The sequence below is a fragment of the Mus pahari genome, chromosome 16, assembly GCF_900095145.1.
Source record: "Mus pahari chromosome 16, PAHARI_EIJ_v1.1, whole genome shotgun sequence".
Lineage (NCBI taxonomy): Eukaryota > Metazoa > Chordata > Mammalia > Rodentia > Muridae > Mus > Mus pahari.
The window spans coordinates 57,860,259-57,878,781 of NC_034605.1; the positions used below are offsets into that span (position 1 = coordinate 57,860,259).

Genomic DNA, 18,523 nt, shown 5'->3' on the forward strand with positions numbered 1-18,523 from the left:
AAAAAAAAAGAAAAAAGAAAAGAAAAAGAAAATACAGAGAAAGTGCAGGACTCCCCATAGCTTTACCATTCCAGGTTAAGTGCTTTTAACCCTCTAGAGTCCTGTGTTCTTACAGCCGTGTGCACGATATGTGTTTGTAAATGTAGAATACATAATTTCTGTTTCTGTAAAAATGATGCACATATGTGAATAATTCCAGTTCAACATGCAAAACATTCAAAGAAGCAGGTAATATGCCACCCAAGTCTTATATCTAGTGAGAGAATTGTCAGCAGCGGCTCCTGCTTATAGGCATCCTGGCTACAAGCAAGCTTTAGGCCAACCATATGTTACATGACACGCTGTCATGTATACATACATGTACATATGAGTGAAATGTATATGTATGTGTATAGGTGATATTTTTAAATGCTAGTATATTTATATAGGTTATACAAAAACCTTTTAGCACTGACATGACCATATTATTATAATATATTAAACCTTCTTAGATATATTTCTTCATTTAATATAACATTTTCTCATGTTGGGGACTAGAGAAATGGCTCAGCAGTTAGAAATGTGTTCTAATCTTGCAGAGGTCCCAAGTTCAGTCCCCAGCACCAGTGTGGGGCAGCTCATAACCCCTGGTAACTACAGCTCCAGAGCAGTCCATCGCTTCTGGCTTCCATGAGCACTGCTCTCATGTGCACATATCCATGCTCATAACCCCTGGTAACTACAGCTCCAGAGCAGTCCATCACTTCTGGCTTCCATGAGCACTGCTCTCATGTGCACATATCCGTACAGGCACATAAAGTTCAGAGGAAGTCTTTGATAGCACACTGTGTATTTCAAGTATTTCTTAGAGAAAGCTCTAGCTCTCACTGGCCTTGGATGTCTGTTAAGAAGCTGCTCTGGCTGTGACAGCTCACGTGCTCCTCCCCTCCAATGTGGTGTTTTCCTTAACCAATGTTATTTATTTTTATGTATATGGATGTTTTGTCTCCTTGTATGTCACTATGTATGTGTAGTGTGCCCACAGAGGACACCAAATCTCTAGGACTGAGTGAAGTTGCAGGTGGTTTTGAAGCCACCATATCGGTGCTAGGAATTGAACCCAAGTCCTTTGGAAGAGCATTCAGTGCTTTTAAGCACTGAGCCACCTCTTCAGCCTCAGCCTCTAGAATGTTTTTAAAGAACAACCTTGGGCCCACAAGATGGCTCAGTGGATCACAGTGTTTGCCACACCCATGTGGAGGGGAGAGGAGAGAAGGGGATCACAAAGCTGTCCTCTAACTTCCATACATGTACTCTGGCATGCACACTATGTGCACACACACCTATGACTGCACAAACACACACACACACACAACGTTCAATTATAATAGGTTAAAAATGTATAAAACGGGGACTGGAGAACAGCTCAGTGGTTAAAAAACACTGGCTCCTGTCTCAGTTCCCAGCACCCGCATGGTGGCTCATATCCGTCTGTAATTCTAGCCCTAAGGGATCTGGTCCCTTCTTCTGGCCTCTGTAGGCACTAATATACATTCAGGTAGACATACATATAGTAAATAAATGAATAAAAATTTCAAAGTAATCTAAAAAGATTAAAAAAAAAAAAAAAAGGCCAGGCAGTGGTGGCATACACCTTTAATTCTAGCACTCATGGTCTAGAGTTCAAGGCCAGCTTGGTCTATAGAGTGAGTTCCAGAATAGCCAGAACTACACAGAGAAACCATGTCTCAAATAAATAGATAAGTAAAGAATTTGAAGGGACAGGAAGCTGAGAAAATGGCTCAGCAGGTAAAGTTGCCTGCTGACAGCCTGAGTTATCCCTGGGCTCGCATGGTAGAAGTCACCATGACCAGACTACCTGCGGGTCAGCCTTTGCACTCCACATGCACATGTGATAAATCCATGGAATGTAATAAAAACTTATAAAGAATGAACTGAACTTTTGTTAGTCCCAGCATTCTTTAGGCTAAAGCAGGAGGATCTTGTGTTAGATATGCTGTCTCAAAATATATTATTACATGCCAGATATAATGGTTCACTCCTGATTTCTCTCAGAAATCTACATCAATTTGTAAGACTAGAGAGTACTGAAAACACTCCTCACTCTGTGACTTTGCATTCCCCACGTAATCATGCATGTTTTGTTGTTTTTATATAAGTGAAGCTAGGCATGGTAGTACATACCTGTAATTCCAGCATTCAGAGGCAAGGATTGAGGATTGCTGCAGGTTCAAGGCCAGCATGGTTTATGTATCAAGTTCTCGGTCACTAGGGGTATATAGTGAGACCCTGTATTCAAAAGGAGAAAGGAAAGCTATATGGTTGTGCACTCCTTTAGTTCTGGCACTCAGAAAGCAGAGGCAGATGGAGCTCTGTGAGTTCGAGGCCAGCCTTCTCTGCAAAGCTAATTCCAGGACAGCCAGAGCTACTCAAAGGAACGATGACTCACAAAACTGAAAAAAGGAAAAGATGTTTTATAATCTATTTTTTTAAACTCAATACCACAAACTAAACATTCTCATGAACCATTTTATATGTACTTCACTATCTGAATGACTTGCTGAAACAAAGCTCATGGCCAGAGAAAATGTGACATGAATGTTGTCTGGCTTGCTACAAATCCTCAGTGTTAATGGAAATGGTAAGAGGTGGAAAAGGACCTGAAAGCCCTCTGTGAGCTCTGCTGACCCACAGCCTTCTCTCCCATGGCCGGGACCAGGGGCCTGCAGTGGTGGCTGTAAGGTTAATACCATTCCAGCTGACCACAGGTCTGTTAGTCAGGGCGTCTACTCTGGAAAGCAGCTGTCTAGCCCACTTCCAACACTAGACTCAGACGTAGGCCCATGCCAGACTCTGAGTAGATAGCTTCAGTTTTAAAGGAAAGATTCCTCTTTATTTATTTTGTTTTTTTAAGATTTATTTATTTATTATATGTAAGTACACTGTAGCTATCTTCAGACACTCCAGAAGAGGGAGTCAGATCTTGTTAAGGATGGTTGTGAGCCANGACACTCCAGAAGAGGGAGTCAGATCTTGTTAAGGATGGTTGTGAGCCACCATGTGGTTGCTGGGATTTGAACTCTGCACCTTTGGAAGAGTAGTCGTGTGCTCTTACCCACAGAGCCATCTCACCAGCCCTTGTCTTTATTTTTTAAAGTGTGTGTGTGTGTGTGTGTGTGTGTGTGTGTGTGTGTGTGTGCACGTGCACATGTGCACTTGCCTGCAGAAGCCAGAGCAGTTGGATGCCCCTGCACTGGAAAGTTAAAGGCACTGTCAGGCCACCTGACAAGGGTGCTATGAATTGAAGTCAGATCCTCTGGAAGAAGAGTAGCCCTTCTTAACCACTGAACCAAGTCTTTTCATCCCTTGACTAAGTGACTCCTCTGAGCAGGACCGTAGTGTTTTCTGAAGGCGAAAGCATCAGTGGTAGCTGGCAGATCCACTTGCTTCTGTCTTGAGCCTTAGGGGACCCCACATAGTCTAGAAGTCTCTCGCTAACTTGGTGATATTGAGCAAATCAGTTTTACTGTCTGAGCACTGGTCTTCTCTGTAATATGGCAAAATGGAACCTTCCTTGGAGTACTGAGAACCTAAAGGGAAACTGAGATAACAAAATATGATTACAAAATGTGTCGTCTTGTCCCTCACATTGCCTAGAATTTAGTATGGTCTGACAGGCATCTCGGCCACGTGAGGTGACACACTTGAATCCCAGCCTGGTTTATATCTTGAATTTTAGACCAGCCAGGGAGCTACATAGTGAGGCCATTTCTCAGAAAAACTACAACTGAATACATAAATAATAAAAGGCATTCCTAATCTAATCTGCTTGCCTGCCTTTGTGTGTACGGGCTCAGAGCTCCAATACCTACTTCAGATCTATAATAGGTATTTGAGGATGGAAATGAAATATTCTTATTCTACCTGCTTTGAAATTCCAAGAATTCTGAGGTCTAGAGACTGCAAGTATGCAGTCAGGGAACTGGGTAGCACAAGTTGAGAGCCTCTTCAGAGTGTGAAAGCCTTAGGGCTCCGTGCCTCATGCTGGTGAACAAGTCAGTGTTCATGGAACTCACTGAGATCTTGCCACTGTTGCCAGCTAGAGCGTTCATGGTGTGACTATTCACAGCGTGACTTTGAGGCAGTGCCGCATCGCATCCCTCAGTGTGGTAGGGGGCACTGCCTTTCTTTCTCTTGAAGTGTACTCAAAACCTAGGCGCCTTCTGTCTTGTTGTTTCATCGTTTCTGTTTGAACTCTCTTACTACAGCTTTGTCGAAACACCTTACAAATCCTTTCCTTGTGGCCTCCACCTTAGCCTTACAGCAGAATAGAGAGATGCTAGACCCAGACAAATTCTGCAGCCTCTGCCATTCAACGTTCAACGACCCTGCCATGGCTCAACAGCATTACATGGGCAAGAGACACAGGAAGCAGGAGACTAAGCTCAGACTCATGGCGCACTATGGGCGGCTGGCGGACCCTGCTGTCCCTGACTTACCAGGTGAGAGGGCCCCACTTTCATGCAGAGTGGGACCAGGGACTGAGCACTAGAATCCCCTGGACCCCCTGTATGTACTGTATGTTGCATATTCTAAAGCAGGGTTTGCAAGCATGGGGAGCAGACAGGCAAGCCAGACTTGGTGGTGTGCACTGTAATCCTAACACTTGGGAGGTTGAGGCGGGAAGAACAAGGTCAGGGACAGTCTGGAATACATAGTAGGAAGCTGTCTTGAGAGGATGCAGGGGAACAAGCAGAAATGGAATGATGCGGTCCAGAGATGGCATGGGCAGTGGAAGAGGGTTAGCCGCTCCTAGCCTACACCCTGTTGCTACCTTTCAGTCTTCAAAGTTCTGAGGAAGCCAGACATGTGGCACATGATTAGTGTCAGTACTCAGGAGACAGAGGTAGGTAGATCTCTGTGAGTGTAAGGCTAGCCCGGTCTACATAACACGATCCAGGGCAGCCAGTACTACATACTGAACCATCTCCCCAGCGCCCCTGCATCCACTCTCAACTGCACTGATTGCAGGGCTGTGCCGCCATGCTTAGCATAAACTCAATCAGTGGTAAAAGAAACAAAACAGTCTGGACCCAAAGTGACATCTCCATTCTGCCTCTTCTGTGCCCTCCGGAACAGAGGCTCAGCCTCTCGGGTCCTCAGGCTCCTGAGCAAGGGCCATTTCCTGCAGAGTCAGCTCACTTCCCCTTCATGTCACTAAATGAGTATTACTTTATGTTGAATGCGAGGGTGACCTTTTGTTTTCCTCCAGTGCTCTGTCCCTGAAAGTATACCCAGCCCTTCTTATTTCTTAGCATTTAACTTTAAATATATTATAACTGATCTGGAGTTTTTCGTCAACTTGACACAGGAAAAATCTAAGTGCAGGACTACTTACAGTATACCAAGGTAATTATAAGGAATCTAGAAGAAATCTGAACTCAGTGAGTGTGAGACTGCTAATTGGGTGAGGAGCAGACAGTCTGCCTCAGAATGGTTCTCTGTCCCTGGCAGAGGTCTGTCTGCTGTGAACCAGTGAAGACAGAATTTCCCTTCTCTCTGCTGTGCATTCCTGTTGACCCCACAACACATATCAGTGGTCAGATCTAGGGAGTGCTTAGGTGAGGGGATGCCTGCCAAGTCCTAGCACTCACAGGCCTACAGCAGGAAAGGCCTGGGTAAGGTGGTGTCTGCCTGGACCCAGCGGTTAGGACATTGAGGCAGGGTGGTGGTGAGTTCCAGGCCAGCCTGTGCTGAGGAAACAGTTCAAGGCCAGCCTGAACTCTATACTAAGACGCAGTCTCAGAACCATAACAAACAAATTCAGGAAAGTGTTGTGATGCCATAAACATTAAAAATACATCAGGAAAGCAATCTCCTAATAGCTATAAAAATGAAAATAAAATTAAGAAAGTGAAAGCTCTCTTTAATGAAAATCATAAGACTGATCAAAGAGATTGAAAGAGAGCTGGAGGGGCTGGTGAGATGGCTCAGTGGGTAAGAGCACCCGACTGCTCTTCCGAAGGTCCAGAGTTCAAATCCCAGCAACCACATGGTGGCTCATAACCATCCGTAGCAAGATCTGACTCCCTCTTCTGGAGTGTCTGAAGACAGCTACAGTGTACTTACATATAATAAATAAATAAATCTTTAAAAAAAAAAAGAAAGGAAGAGAGCTGGAGAGCTGGCTCAGTTGTCACAGTGGCTGCCCCACAAGCAGGCAGACTCTAGCACCCACATGGATGCTCACTGATGGTGTACATCTGTACCACAGTGCTCTGGGGCAGACAGCTGCACCCTGGAACTCACTGGCCAGCCATTGTCATCAGTTGGTAATCTTTAGGTTCTGTGAGAAATTCCATCTCAAAGAATAGAGGGAGCTACAGAGGAAGCTACCTGATGTCAGCCTCTGGCCTACACACACACACATATACATTGTAGAAGAACTGGATGGGGTGACACACAACTGAGACTGAGGCAGGAGAATTGCCTCAACTTCAAGGCCTGTCTGGACTGCATTCTTGTTGAAGGCCAGCTTGGGCAAGACCCTCTCCCAAAAAACAAACAAGTACCACCATCCCTAAAATGGGGATATTTCCTGTGTTAGTAAAATTAGTACTAAAATACCCATAGTACTCTAAAGTGGTTTGTATATTTAGAATATTTCCTATCCAGATGTCCTGAAGTGTGTATGGCATCACATGTGACTTCCAGCAGCAAAGGCAGTCTTGAGGAAAAAAAAAAAAAAAAAAAAAGAGCAAAACTTGAATCATTGTAAATACTACAAAGCTATATTGAGCCAGGCATGGTAGCACTCATCTAACCCAGGACTTGAAAGGTCAGAGGAGGAAGATTGGGGGTCTCAAAGGTCGTCCTTGGCTGCATAGAGGATTCGAGGCCAGCTGTGTTACATAAGACCCCAAACTGCCCATCATCTGTAATCCAGTACTTACTAGGCAGGAAGAGCAGGGGCACAGTGCCAGTTTTAGCTGTGTCCAGAGTGCAGGCTAGCCTGGGCTACCTAAGACCCTATCTAAGCAAGGGGAGGTTTTTGCCTACAAAATAGTAGATTTCATTGTGACATTTTCATACACAAATCATTATAATCCTCCTTGCACGTACCAAATACTTTTTCATTTTCTGTTTTAATTTGTTGTGTTTTGTTTTATGGGGCAGAGCTTATACAGCTCTGTCTGTCTTGGAACCCATTCTGTAGATGAGGCTGCTCTCAAACTCACAGGAATCCACCTGCCTCTACCTTCCAAAGGCATGTGCCACTTCACCTAGTTCAAGTGACTTTTTTGTTTTGTTTTGTTTTGTTTGTTTGTTTGTTTTTGTTTTTTTAGTAATTTCAGACTGTTGAAACGAATAGTAACAGGAATGCATTTTACACACCTGGGACTCAAATCTAAGAGGCACTCTGTTTTCACTCACAAGAGAAGTGAGCTGTGTGCGCAGGGATCTCACCACGGAGCAGTGAGGTTGAAGGTGGCAGATGGCTCACAGGCACCAGAGCCACGAGGGCCTTCAAGATGTCTGAATTCTGCTTGTCCTACACAGTTAGCCCCTGGCAGGCCAAAATAGATCCACCCTTCATATAATCGATCAGACTGATTAAACAGAAAATGAAAAGTATACACACACACACACACACACACACACACATATATGCAGCTACTATTCTCACAGGATGTGAGATAAGCTAATCATGATAGTACATGCTTGAAATCTTGGCACCTAGGAGGTAGAGGCTGGGGGCTCACCAGACTGTTCTGGCATGCTTCTAATAATATCAGAATCCCCTGGGTCAATGACAGCCAGTGGGCATGCGCTGTAGTATTTGCCACACCCTGTGCCCAGTTCAATATTATTGCCACTGTAGTGATGGACACCAGTTTTAGTCCACATGGCATAGAACTCTATTTCAGATTTCCTCAAAGCTGGGCAGCTGTTGGTGAGGATAACCAACTTTGCTTTGCCTTGTCTGATCATCTTCAGAGTCTGTTTGTACCCCGGCACGTACTTCCCACTTTTCATAACAAGCTGGAGCCTAGAGTTGACTGACTCCAGGGACTTTTTCATCTTTGCGGCCGCCATCTTCTGCCTTAGGTGCGGGACAACCCCTGACCAAGATCAGCCGTCAGGACGGCTAGGGAGGGAGAAAGGAATTTTTTTTTTAATTGTATTTTTAATGATGGTTCTTTTTTTTTTTTTTAAGCTTTATTTATTTATTATATGTAAGTACACTGTAGCTGTCTTCAGACACTCCAGAAGAGGGAGTCAGATCTTGCTACGGATGGTTATGAGCCACCATGTGGTTGCGGGATTTGAACTCTGGACCTTCGGAAGAGCAGTCGGGTACTCTTACCCACTGAGCCATCTCACCAGCCCTTAATGATGGTTCTTAAACACTTTAACTTCCCTTGTAGCCCACCACCCACCATCCACCACAGGTAATGGAAAAGGAAGGATACAGGGGAAGTGGACCTGTAGAAAGGTTCTTTGGAGCAACTCCCATCTGTGTTTTCTGGAAATCGGCAGTGTAGTTCACAGGTTAGCAACTCTATCCGCTTGCAAACACCTTGGATACACCAGCAGTCCAGTTCTGTAGAGTCGGGTTAGCAAACAGGAATCAGCAGCAGTGGTGTGAGGCAGCAGGAACGCTAGAAGTTGTCAGCTCAGCAAAGATTCGAGACCCACAAGCATTGCACAGCTCGCTCTATAAGCTAGCCAAGCTCAGCTTGTCACTGCTCCTTGAGTCCTATTTATACCCTCCAAACATCACGTTTGGGTCTTACCTCAGGATGTGAGTCTCTCAGCTGGCAAGAAACTACAGCACACCACCAGAAGATTTTTGGTGTGTTTCTCACTATGGAGTCCTGACAAATGCAGATCAGCTACTCAATGTAAGGTGGACCAATGCATGCATGCCGTTAGCAAAGAATCCACCACATGTCCTTTCATGTGCTTGCTTTAGCAGAACATCCTCTCTCCTGTGTCTGCTTCAGGGAAACGTTCCTTCATGAGTCTGTCTTAGCCTTTCACCTTTGTCCACTTCAGGAAAACACTCCTTCATTTGCCCCAGCAAAAGAAATTGTAGGAAATACATGACAGACATTTTTTTTTTTTTTTAATGTGTGTAGTAGTGCACACTTTTTTTTTTTTTTAAAGATTCCTTTATTTATTATATGTAAGTACACTGTAGCTGTCTTCAGACACTCCAGAAGAGGGTGTCAGATCTTGTTACAGATGGTTATGAGCCACCATGTGGTTGCTGGGACTTGAACTCCGGACCTTCGGAAGAGCAGTCGGGTGCTCTTACTCACTGAGCCATCTCACCAGCCCCCATGACAGACATTTAATACATAGTAATTGCTTTGGCCTGGTGTGGTGATGTGTGCCTATAATCCTAGAACTCGAGAGACCAAGAAAACAAAATCACCATGACTTTAAGACCTGCCAGAGCTACATGATGTAGTGAGATCTCATTTCACAAGTAAAACAATAAGAGCCCTAGAGAGATGGCTCAGCAGTTACCTCCACCTGCTGGTATTACAGAGGACCTGAGGCCAGCACCAGGTGGCATACAACTACCTCTAACTCCAGTTCCAGAGGATATGACACTCTTCTCACATCTTGGGCACTTGTACATATGTGTGCGTACAAGTAGACAAACATATACATATAAATCAAAATTTTAAATCCCAAGACATAGCTATTTTACCCTAAGTATTCTGAGTATAAAGAGTATAATAAGTGGGACTAGAGAGATGGCTCAGCTGTTAAAAGCACTCACTGTTCTTCCAGAGGTCCTGAGTTCAATTCCCAACATCCACATGGTGGCTTACAACCGTCTTCTATAGTTGGATCTGATGCCCTCTTCAGGTGTGTCTAAAGACAACTATAGTGTACTCATATACATAAATCTTAAAAAAAAAAAAAAAAAGATAAATAGGGTTATGGTTGTGAAAAGCTAAGCATTGGGGAGGAAAGGATTTAGTAAAGTTACATGAAATGACCAGGGATCCAGTCTGACCTACTCCTACGCACTATTAGAGCCATATGGCAAAAGTCCGCCATGTCACTAGAGGAACCTCAGTGTAAAGAGACAGGCTGAGTCTCATAACAGTTTGTACCTTTCAATTGCTATTACTGCAAGCCCAAGGAGAGTGGACCTTCCAAGAGACGTCTCAGTGGGGCTGGTGAGATGGCTCAGCAGGTAAGAGCACCCGACTGCTCTTCCAAAGGTGCAGAGTTCAAATCCCAGCAACCACATCACATGGTGGCTCACAACCATCCTTAACGAGATCTGACTCCCTCTTCTGGAGTGTCTGAAGACAGCTATGGGGTACTTACATATAATAAATAAATAAATCTTTAAAAAAAAAAAGAGAGAGAGAGACGTCGCAATGAAAGGGTGCTCTTAATGAGGCCGCTTAGCAAAGGAAGAATTGAAGCAACCATCATCTTTGTTCTGTGGTTGTTACTATTATATTTATATTTATTCATGTTGTTGAGGCAGGGCACACATTGGTGCACATGCAAAAGTCAAAGGAGTCAGCTCTGTCCTTGTACCCTGTGGGTCCAGGCAGTGAACCCAGTTCGTCGGGCTTGGATGTGCTTCTTCATCATTCCTTCCCTTGCTCAGGACCACCTCGTTTGGTTGTTTGCTGGGCCCTTTGACTGGGATTCCTTTAGGAGAATAAGGAGGTTGTAGCCCCAGGGTATAATGTTACACAGTCTTGCCTCCAGAGCACCCAGGCCTCTCAGTTCTAAGCCATCGGTCCTCAGAAGGGCTTGTGTATGCTCTGTGCAAGGCAGTGTTCCTCTGGTCCCTTCCTGTTGGATGACTAACTCTCTTCATTTTGATGTGTGTTTCAGCTGGGAAGGGCTACCCCTGCAAGACGTGTAAAATAGTGCTGAACTCCATAGAGCAGTACCAAGCTCACGTCAGTGGCTTCAAACACAAAAACCAGTGAGTAAAGTTCTTTGGAAGTTCACTCCAATGAGAGTCTAGGATTTCTGAGCCAGTTACTTCCCAGCATAGATGGACTGACTCTGAGAGCCTACTCAGTCACCGCGGTGGTGTCTCGTGGGTCTCCTCCATCAGCCCTTCTGCTAGCATTCGGACTGACTGAAAGCTGCAGGACAGATGCATATGTGATTTCCTTTGTGCTTCCAAACAGTGCCTGGATGTCCTGGCCTGCAGCAACCTGAAGAGAGAAGCATGGGTTTCCCCCACTGGTCTGGGGCCAGGCTGAGCCACATGTGAGCCTGTCTAAAAACAAACCTTTGCATAGGCAAAATTATTATAAAGAAATAGGTGGACCAGGTGGCACATGCCATAATCTAATGCTTGGCAATTAAAGGCGGGAGAGCCAGAAGTTCAAGGCCAACCTTGACTATGTGGAGAGTTAATTAGGGACCAGAATGGGGTCCATGAGAACCTGTCCCAGAAAAACGGAATAAAAAAGAAAAAAAGTAAAAAAAAAAAAAAAAAAAAAAAAAAAAAAAGAAAAAAGAAAAGCTGAGCAGTGGGGAGGACACGTTTAGTCCNAAAAAAAAAAGCTGAGCAGTGGGGAGGACACGTTTAGTCCCTATACTCTGGAGACAAGCTTCAGGAGCTGAGCAGTGGGGAGGACACGTGTAGTTCCTATACTCTGGAGACAAGCTTCAGGACAGCCAGGCGACACAAGAGGAGAGGGAAGAAGGAAAAGGTTGAGGCAGGAGGGTCAGGAATTCAAGGTCAACTTGCAAATCTGAGTGAAAACTGCAAACAACTCAGATGTGCTGGGCTGTGCTTAGCATCCCCGCCCTGGGAAGGCAGAGCTGAGGCTCCCTGGGCTCACTGGGCAGCCAGCACAGCCTGCTTAGCAAGTTGTAGAGACCAGTGAGACAGACCTTGTCTCAGGACATAAGCACCTAGGAATAACACCTTAGAGCCATCCTCAGATCTACACATGCATGCACGCACACAAGAAATCATGTTTGATGGAGAGTAAATGTAACTCAGGATCATCATAAAGCAAGACAAGCCAAATTCAGGGAAACACATAAAAGTCATGGCTCTTTCCCCCTCCTTTGCAGATCCTAAATTTCTAAAGAAATACTTTAAGCTAGTCGATTAAGCTTTCTGAAGTTGAGCTTCATATGGGAAATGAGAGTGGCCTCACCGTGCAGAATTGACTTGAAGTTGAAATGAGATAATACCCTAGTATCCAATGGTCCTCCGTAAAAGCGAGGTCAACAAGCCATTGTCCCAGCATATGAGGGAAGCCATACCACCCTTAGAACAAGCTTCTGAGTGTACCCTCATGGCCATGCCACACGCTCACCATGTGTATGTGTTTTCAAATTACAGGTCACCCAAAACATTGGTGACACTCGGGAGCCAGACGCCAGTGCAAACACAAGCCACTCCAACGGACTCAAGCACGGTGCAAGACTAAAGCTGCCTCTGCCTGCCAGCCTTGGTGGGACAGCCATAAGCCAGTTCCTGGTGACTGTGGTTAGCCATGGCTCCTTCCTCCTCCTCATATCAGAAGAATGTGGAGGCGTGAGGCCAGCTTGGGCTGCAGATCTGCAGATAGCCTGACTGCGCCCAGATACAACTCCTGCCCCTCTTGAGCATGGCCCTATAGGCTATGGCAGGAGACAGGGCTCTGAGAAGACCTGAGCTGAAGGTTTAGAGGTTGGTCTTCCCTGCCCCTCTGGGTGTATGTCCTACAGTCCCAATGTCTGTTTTTTACTCTCAAGGTCAGTTGGGAGCGAGGTCCTGCAGAGAAGGGAGAGCACTGTCTCTAGGCTCCAGGCAGCTTGGTGTAGAAATTTGGAGCTAATGTGTCATTTCCTGTCCCTCAAGTGTTCAGGCTTGCTCAGTATAGATCCCACCAACCATGAGGTCTCCCGGAACACAGAGTCTCAGCGGCAGCAGAGCACTGCCATCTCCGCTGCCTGCTGTCTCCAGTTCCCACGTGGTGCTAGGCAGCTGCGGCAGCTCAGCGTCTGAGGAGACCTGAGTGCCCAGTGGGGTCCTGGTAGGCACCTAAGGGGTTGCGCCAACCCAGGGCCATGTGAGAAAGTCTCCCACCTGCTGCGTTCCTTGATTCTGTGCCCTGGTAGGTAACTGCCTCCCGCCAGCCTACTACAAGCTCACTCGGTGTTAGCTCTGTGCCCTTGGGTGGCGGGGCCCAGGTTGCCGTGGTGCTATCCCCCCCTTGTCCTCAGGGAGACTCTGGGACTAAAAAGGGGTTTAGAACTGTCCAGGGTCACAGAGCAAAGGGTCCTAGCCCCTGACCTGAGGAATTCCCACTGGGTTTGTGTCCTGGGACCCCCTGCAGTGGGTTTACACATGACTGTGGATGGAGCAGGTCTTCCAGGGAGTATCCCTAAAGCTTGCAGAGATAAAAGGCTTCCCTGGTAGTGCCGTCGGATACCATGTAGGGATGGGGCAGGGCTTAAACTCTTGTTCTTTGGTCACTCAGCCATCCAAAAAGAAATTCTTCTGTGAGTCAGGCTGTAATCTCTGCCCTGGGGTTACAGCCGTGTTGATACTGCTGTGGCATCCCCACACAGTCATCCCAGTGTCTTCAATAACATCTTACCCAGAAAAGGTTTCCCTGATGCCCTAAGCCCAACCCAGTTCATCCCCTAGCTAAGGGATTGATAGTTGAGATACTCTGGCTACTGAGTGGGGGACTGCGGAGAGGCCAGTGTGAAAGCTGTGTCCATACAGCTGCTTGTCTCCAGATGTCCAGGATGCTGTCTTAAGTGCTGGATGTGAGTGACTGGGTGGCAGTGCTGAAGACAGGTGTCCTTTCCCACTCCTCTTAAAGAGCTGTCGGCATTTCCACGAAGTCCTCCTAGGCTGTCTGGTCCTTGGGAGAGCCTTTAATTTGACACAGAAGTGACAGGGCAAAGGGCGTTATGGCTTGGAAACTGATGCAGATGGGCCAGGCCAAGCACCAGCAGCCCCAGGTCCTTGCAGCACACTGCTCTGGGCACCAGCAGCCCCTAGCGCCTGACTTAAGCTCTTGACTCCTGGGTCGGTTCTCTGCTTTCGGCTTCCCAAATGTAGGTCCCAGCAGTCTCCCTAGAAGTCTGCGCCGGAGTCGGTGTCAGAGCTAGTAAAGAGCGTGCCACATCGAGGAAGGGTAGGCCGAGTGGCTTGGACGGCCTCTGGGTTTAAATAGATTCAGGAGTCCCTACCAGCTTCATGCCCAGCACTGTGGGTGTGAAAACCCTACAAGTAACTCACTGTTGCCCTCTGGAAGCTCACACACTTGAAAATCATGATTTGGAGTCTCATGGGGCAGGTGGGAGTGTCCAGGACAGGAGCACTAACAGTGTGGAGTAGAAGGCTGAGAGAGAAATGGCTGGTCTGTGTGGCTTTGTTTTATGTAGCCCAGGCTGCTCTCAGACTTGTCATTGGAAGCCTTGAGCTGCTTGCTGACCCTCCCACCTCTGCCTCCCTGGTTCTGGGATGGTGGGCACATGGCCCCGTGTCCCACATCGGCTTTTATCCACATTATTGTGGGTTTGGTTGTTGGGTTTGCTTTGGTTTTTCAGGACGGGGTCACAGTATGCAGCTCTGGCTGTTCTGGAACTCACTCTGTAGGCCTTGAACTCAGTCCCACCTGCCTCCCCCCGCCCCCCCCCCCAAGAGCTGTGATGAAAGGCGTGTGCCACCGTGCCTGGCTGAGAGGGTTTTAATACTATCTAGTAGTCCTTTATTTGGATCAGTCACAACCTAGCTTTGTACTGTTTAATCGTATTGTTTTCTCCTTGAGGTTATCTTGAATAAAACTGCTATAAAAACTGTGTCATCTGATGTGTGCGCTCCTCCACTCAGATGGGGATGGGCACTTCTTATTTTTTTTTTTTTTTTTTTTTTAAGGCAGTAGTTCTGGTGTTGTTCAGTTCGTAAGGGCCCCAGTTCCTACTGAGTATTTCCAGTCTTCAAAGTTAGGTGTTTTGATGGCAACCCAGAAGTTGTACCCAGGGGTCCAGTCTTTTAATAAAGAGCATTCTTATTTCAGCATTAAAAGCAACAAAAACAAAAAAAAAACAGGCTTTCTTTGTATTGTGACTGTTCTGGAACCTGTTAAACCTGCAGACATCCACCTGCCTCTGCTTCCTGAGTGCTGGGATTAAAGGCACGTGCTAGCTTTCGGCGTTTTTTGTAAGATCATATGTGGAATTCACAAGCCTCGAATGATGTTGGATACCAGAGCATGGGCCCCACCCAGTGGCTGAGCATCAGAGAGGGCTCCTACCCACAGTTCTAGTAGCCAGGAAGGTCTCACAGGGGCCTGGGCCCGGGCCCTGGAGAGGCAGTCTAGGATAATGGCAGGGAACTCAGACTGGAGAATCGGCCAGGGCTCTACTATCTGGTCTGCCTCCACAAGGCCCTGGGGTCTGGGTTAATTAGCTCCTACCCCACCCTCATGTGAAACAGTGCCTACCTCAGAGACTCTGCCTGTGCCAAGCCTCAGATACAGAGAACCACACATCCTGCTGTAGCACTCAACAGGTCACTAAATGCTTTCAGTCGGTCCAACCATTGTGAACTTGGGCCAACTTTACCATGCAGTGACCCATAATGGCCACTAGGTGGAAGGCGCTCCTTTTTTTCCCCCCTCTTTTTTTTTTTTTTAATTGCATATTTTATTTGCATTTCTAATGTTATCCCCTTTCCCAGCTCCCCCTCACCCCCCTCAAAACCCTCTATCCCACCCTGCCTTCCCCTGCTTCTACAAGGATGTCCCCTCACCCACCCATCTCCTGCCTCCCTGCCCTTGCATTCCCCTACACTGAGGCATGGAGCCTTCACAGGACTAAGGGCCTCTCCTCCCATTGATGCCCGACAAGGCCATCCTCTGCTCCATATTCGGCTGGAGCTATGGGTCCCTCCATGTGTTTTTTTTTAATTGGGTAGGGTACACCAATCCCAGGACAAAAGAAACGAGGTGGACTTTTAAATCTGTGTTTGATAGTTCACTTAACCCTCAAAGCAACTGAGAGAAGCCAGTTTCACCAGAAAAACAGGAGCCATGTGTCAGGCGACCTTGGAAAGAGCTGACCCATGCTCCCAGTTAGTTCCTTTTTAAATACTAGCCTTATGTATTACCATTGTTAGTGGCCATTTGGGCACATACGTGCCCCTGTGCATGCATAGAGGTCAGAGGACAACTGGTAGGATTCAGAGATCAAGCTCAGATCAGTGGGATTCTGAGCTTGAAGCGTCTTCAGCTAGCTTCCAATTCTTTCTTTACATATGTTGCCGTCTGTAGTTCCAAGGCTGCCTCACCCACCAACCCCCTTCCCTCTCTCTTTTTTTTTAAGATTTATTTATTGATTTTTTGTATATGAGTACACTATAACTGTCTTCAGACACACCAGAAGAGGGCGTCGGATCCCACTACAGATGGTTGTGAACCACCATGTGGTTGCTGGGAATCGAACTCAGGACCTCCAGAAGAGCAGCCAGTGCACTTAATTTCTGAGCCATCTCTCCTGCCTCAACCTTCTTCATTTGAAGGGCTGCAGAATTAGCCACCTGCCTCTGAGCAACCTGATGTTTGACCGTCTTGGGATCCTTTCTTATTTTACTTTAGGTTATGATAGGGTCTCACAGCCTAAGCCGCCTCCCAGATGCCACCACGCTCTTTATATTTTGTTTTATTTTTTTGTTTCTGTTAAGATAGGATATCACTATGTAGCCCAGGCTGGTCTTGAATTCATTATGTAGCCCATGTTGGCTCCAGCCTCACAGCAATCCTCCTGCCTCAGCCTCCCAAGTACTAAAATTCCAGTACTGAGCCACCAACGTCGGCGGCGGCGGCTTCTACACCCTTTTGATCCCACCACCACCACCCGGGGCACTTTTGTGCTGTGGTCCAGGGGTGTGTTCCCACTCTGTTCTGGAGAGTGGCCTGTCATCTAGCCTAGAAAGTCAGAACATAGCCAGGCGTGGTGGCGCACGCCTTTAGTCCCAGCACCCAGAGGCAGAGGCAGGTGGATTTCTGAGTTTGAGGCCAACCTGGTCTACAAATTGAGTTCCAGGACAGCCAGGGCTACACAGAGAAACCCTGTCTCGAAAAACCAAAAAAAAAAAGAAAGTCAGAACGTTAATCTGGCGCTGTTGGTGACGGCCTTTCACAGCTTGTAGGGAAAATCTGCCTGAGAAAGCAACACAAAGGGAACCAGCCAAGAAGTGAAAAGAAACAGGTTTCTGATGAGTACCTGTCCAGCCTGTCCAAAGCGAATAGCCCCAGAGCTTCTTTCTCTCTCCAGTCTAAGCAGCATAAGACAGTCCCCAGTGTAAGCAACCCCAGAACCCCAGAGCTGAGCCTAGCTAATCCTCAGAATTGCGAATCAAAATTGTTTAAGGTCAATGTCTTATCTTAGGGTTAATTTTGCTGAGATAAAACACTGTGACCCAACACAACTTGGGAAGGAAACACGCTTTATCTTAGCTTACATTTCCAAGTAACTCTGAAGGAGATCAGGCCAGGAGTGGAAACCAGGCAGGAACCTGGAGGTGTGTACTGAGGTAGAAGCTATGGAGGAACTCTGTTTACTGGCTTGTTCAGCCTGGTTTCTTATAGACCAGCAGCCCAGAGATGTCACTGTCCACAATGGACTGAGCACTCCCACATCAATTACTACAGCCTGATATTCCTTCCTCTCTCTCTCTCTCTCTCTCTCTCTCTCTCTCTCTCTCTCTCTCTCTCTCTCTCTCTCTCTCTCTCTCTCTCTCTCTCTGTGTGTGTGTGTGTGTGTGTGTGTGTGTGTGTGTGTTAAACCCAAATTCCGGGCTGGAGAGATGGCTCAGTGGTTATAGAGCACCGACTGTTCTTCCGAAGGTCCTGAGTTCAAATCCCAGCAACCACATGGTGGCTCACAACCACCCATAATGAGATCTGACACCTTCTTCTGATGCATCTGAAGACAGCTACAGTGTACTTAGATATAATAATAAATATTTTTTTAAAAAAGGAAAAAAAGAAAAAGAAACCCAAATTCCGAAACTCTCACTACATCCTCCTGCCTCCATTTCCTGTGATTACAAGTGTGCACCACCACACCCAACCAGAATGCATCTTGACCACACAGTTGGGTTCCTGGGATCTATTGAAACCTGAGCCACAGCTGGACACTAAACCTTCCAGGGCCTATACTCTCATTGTTTCCTGTGAGCGGATGTGAGTTGGATTATCTGTTACATGCAGCTGAGGACAGGCGTTCCCTGAAGGTCAGAAAGTTTGATAGGGACTTAGCAGCTTTGGGGATGGGACAAAGGGGAAGGACTAAGGAACGTGAATGCTTCTTTTACCTCAGCACCTACAGAGGTAAAATGGTACTCTCCTGGCTACAAAGAAAAATTCTAGCGTAGCTAGAGTGTGTACTGGGAGAAAAAACTTACTCAGGACTGGGACAAACCAGGTCTCCTTGAGGAATTAACTTCTTTTGTCTAGGGATGTGGATCAAACCCAAGACTGCACGAAAGCCTCTGTTCTGA

General features: G+C 46.6%; 2 protein-coding genes across 3 annotated transcripts in view; one reads left to right on the forward strand and one right to left on the reverse strand.

Moving 5' to 3' along the window:
• The window catches only part of Znf346 (zinc finger protein 346), a 27,878-nt gene extending 13,058 nt beyond the window's left edge, over positions 1-14,820 (forward strand). Inside the window, exons 5-7 of one of the 2 annotated variants that reach the window (XM_021215526.1) lie at positions 4,317-4,502; positions 10,882-10,975; positions 12,362-14,820. In XM_021215526.1, coding sequence (XP_021071185.1) covers positions 4,317-4,502; positions 10,882-10,975; positions 12,362-12,449 — 368 coding nt within the window. In that variant the 3' untranslated portion in view covers positions 12,450-14,820. Of the gene's footprint in view, positions 1-4,268; positions 4,503-10,881; positions 10,976-12,361 lie in introns of both variants that reach the window. The other variant, XM_029547594.1, reaches the window with a different exon arrangement.
• LOC110334231 (60S ribosomal protein L30-like) lies at positions 7,738-8,097 on the reverse strand. The gene has a single exon (XM_021216098.1). It carries the CDS (start codon positions 8,095-8,097, stop codon positions 7,738-7,740), a length of 360 nt encoding a protein of 119 aa, XP_021071757.1.
• Positions 14,821-18,523: the final 3,703 nt, after the last annotated feature.

Excerpts from the sequence above, each read along its gene's own strand:
- LOC110334231 (XM_021216098.1), bottom strand. The coding sequence starts at position 8,097 with ATGGCGGCCGCAAAGATGAAAAAGTCCCTGGAGTCAGTCAACTCTAGG.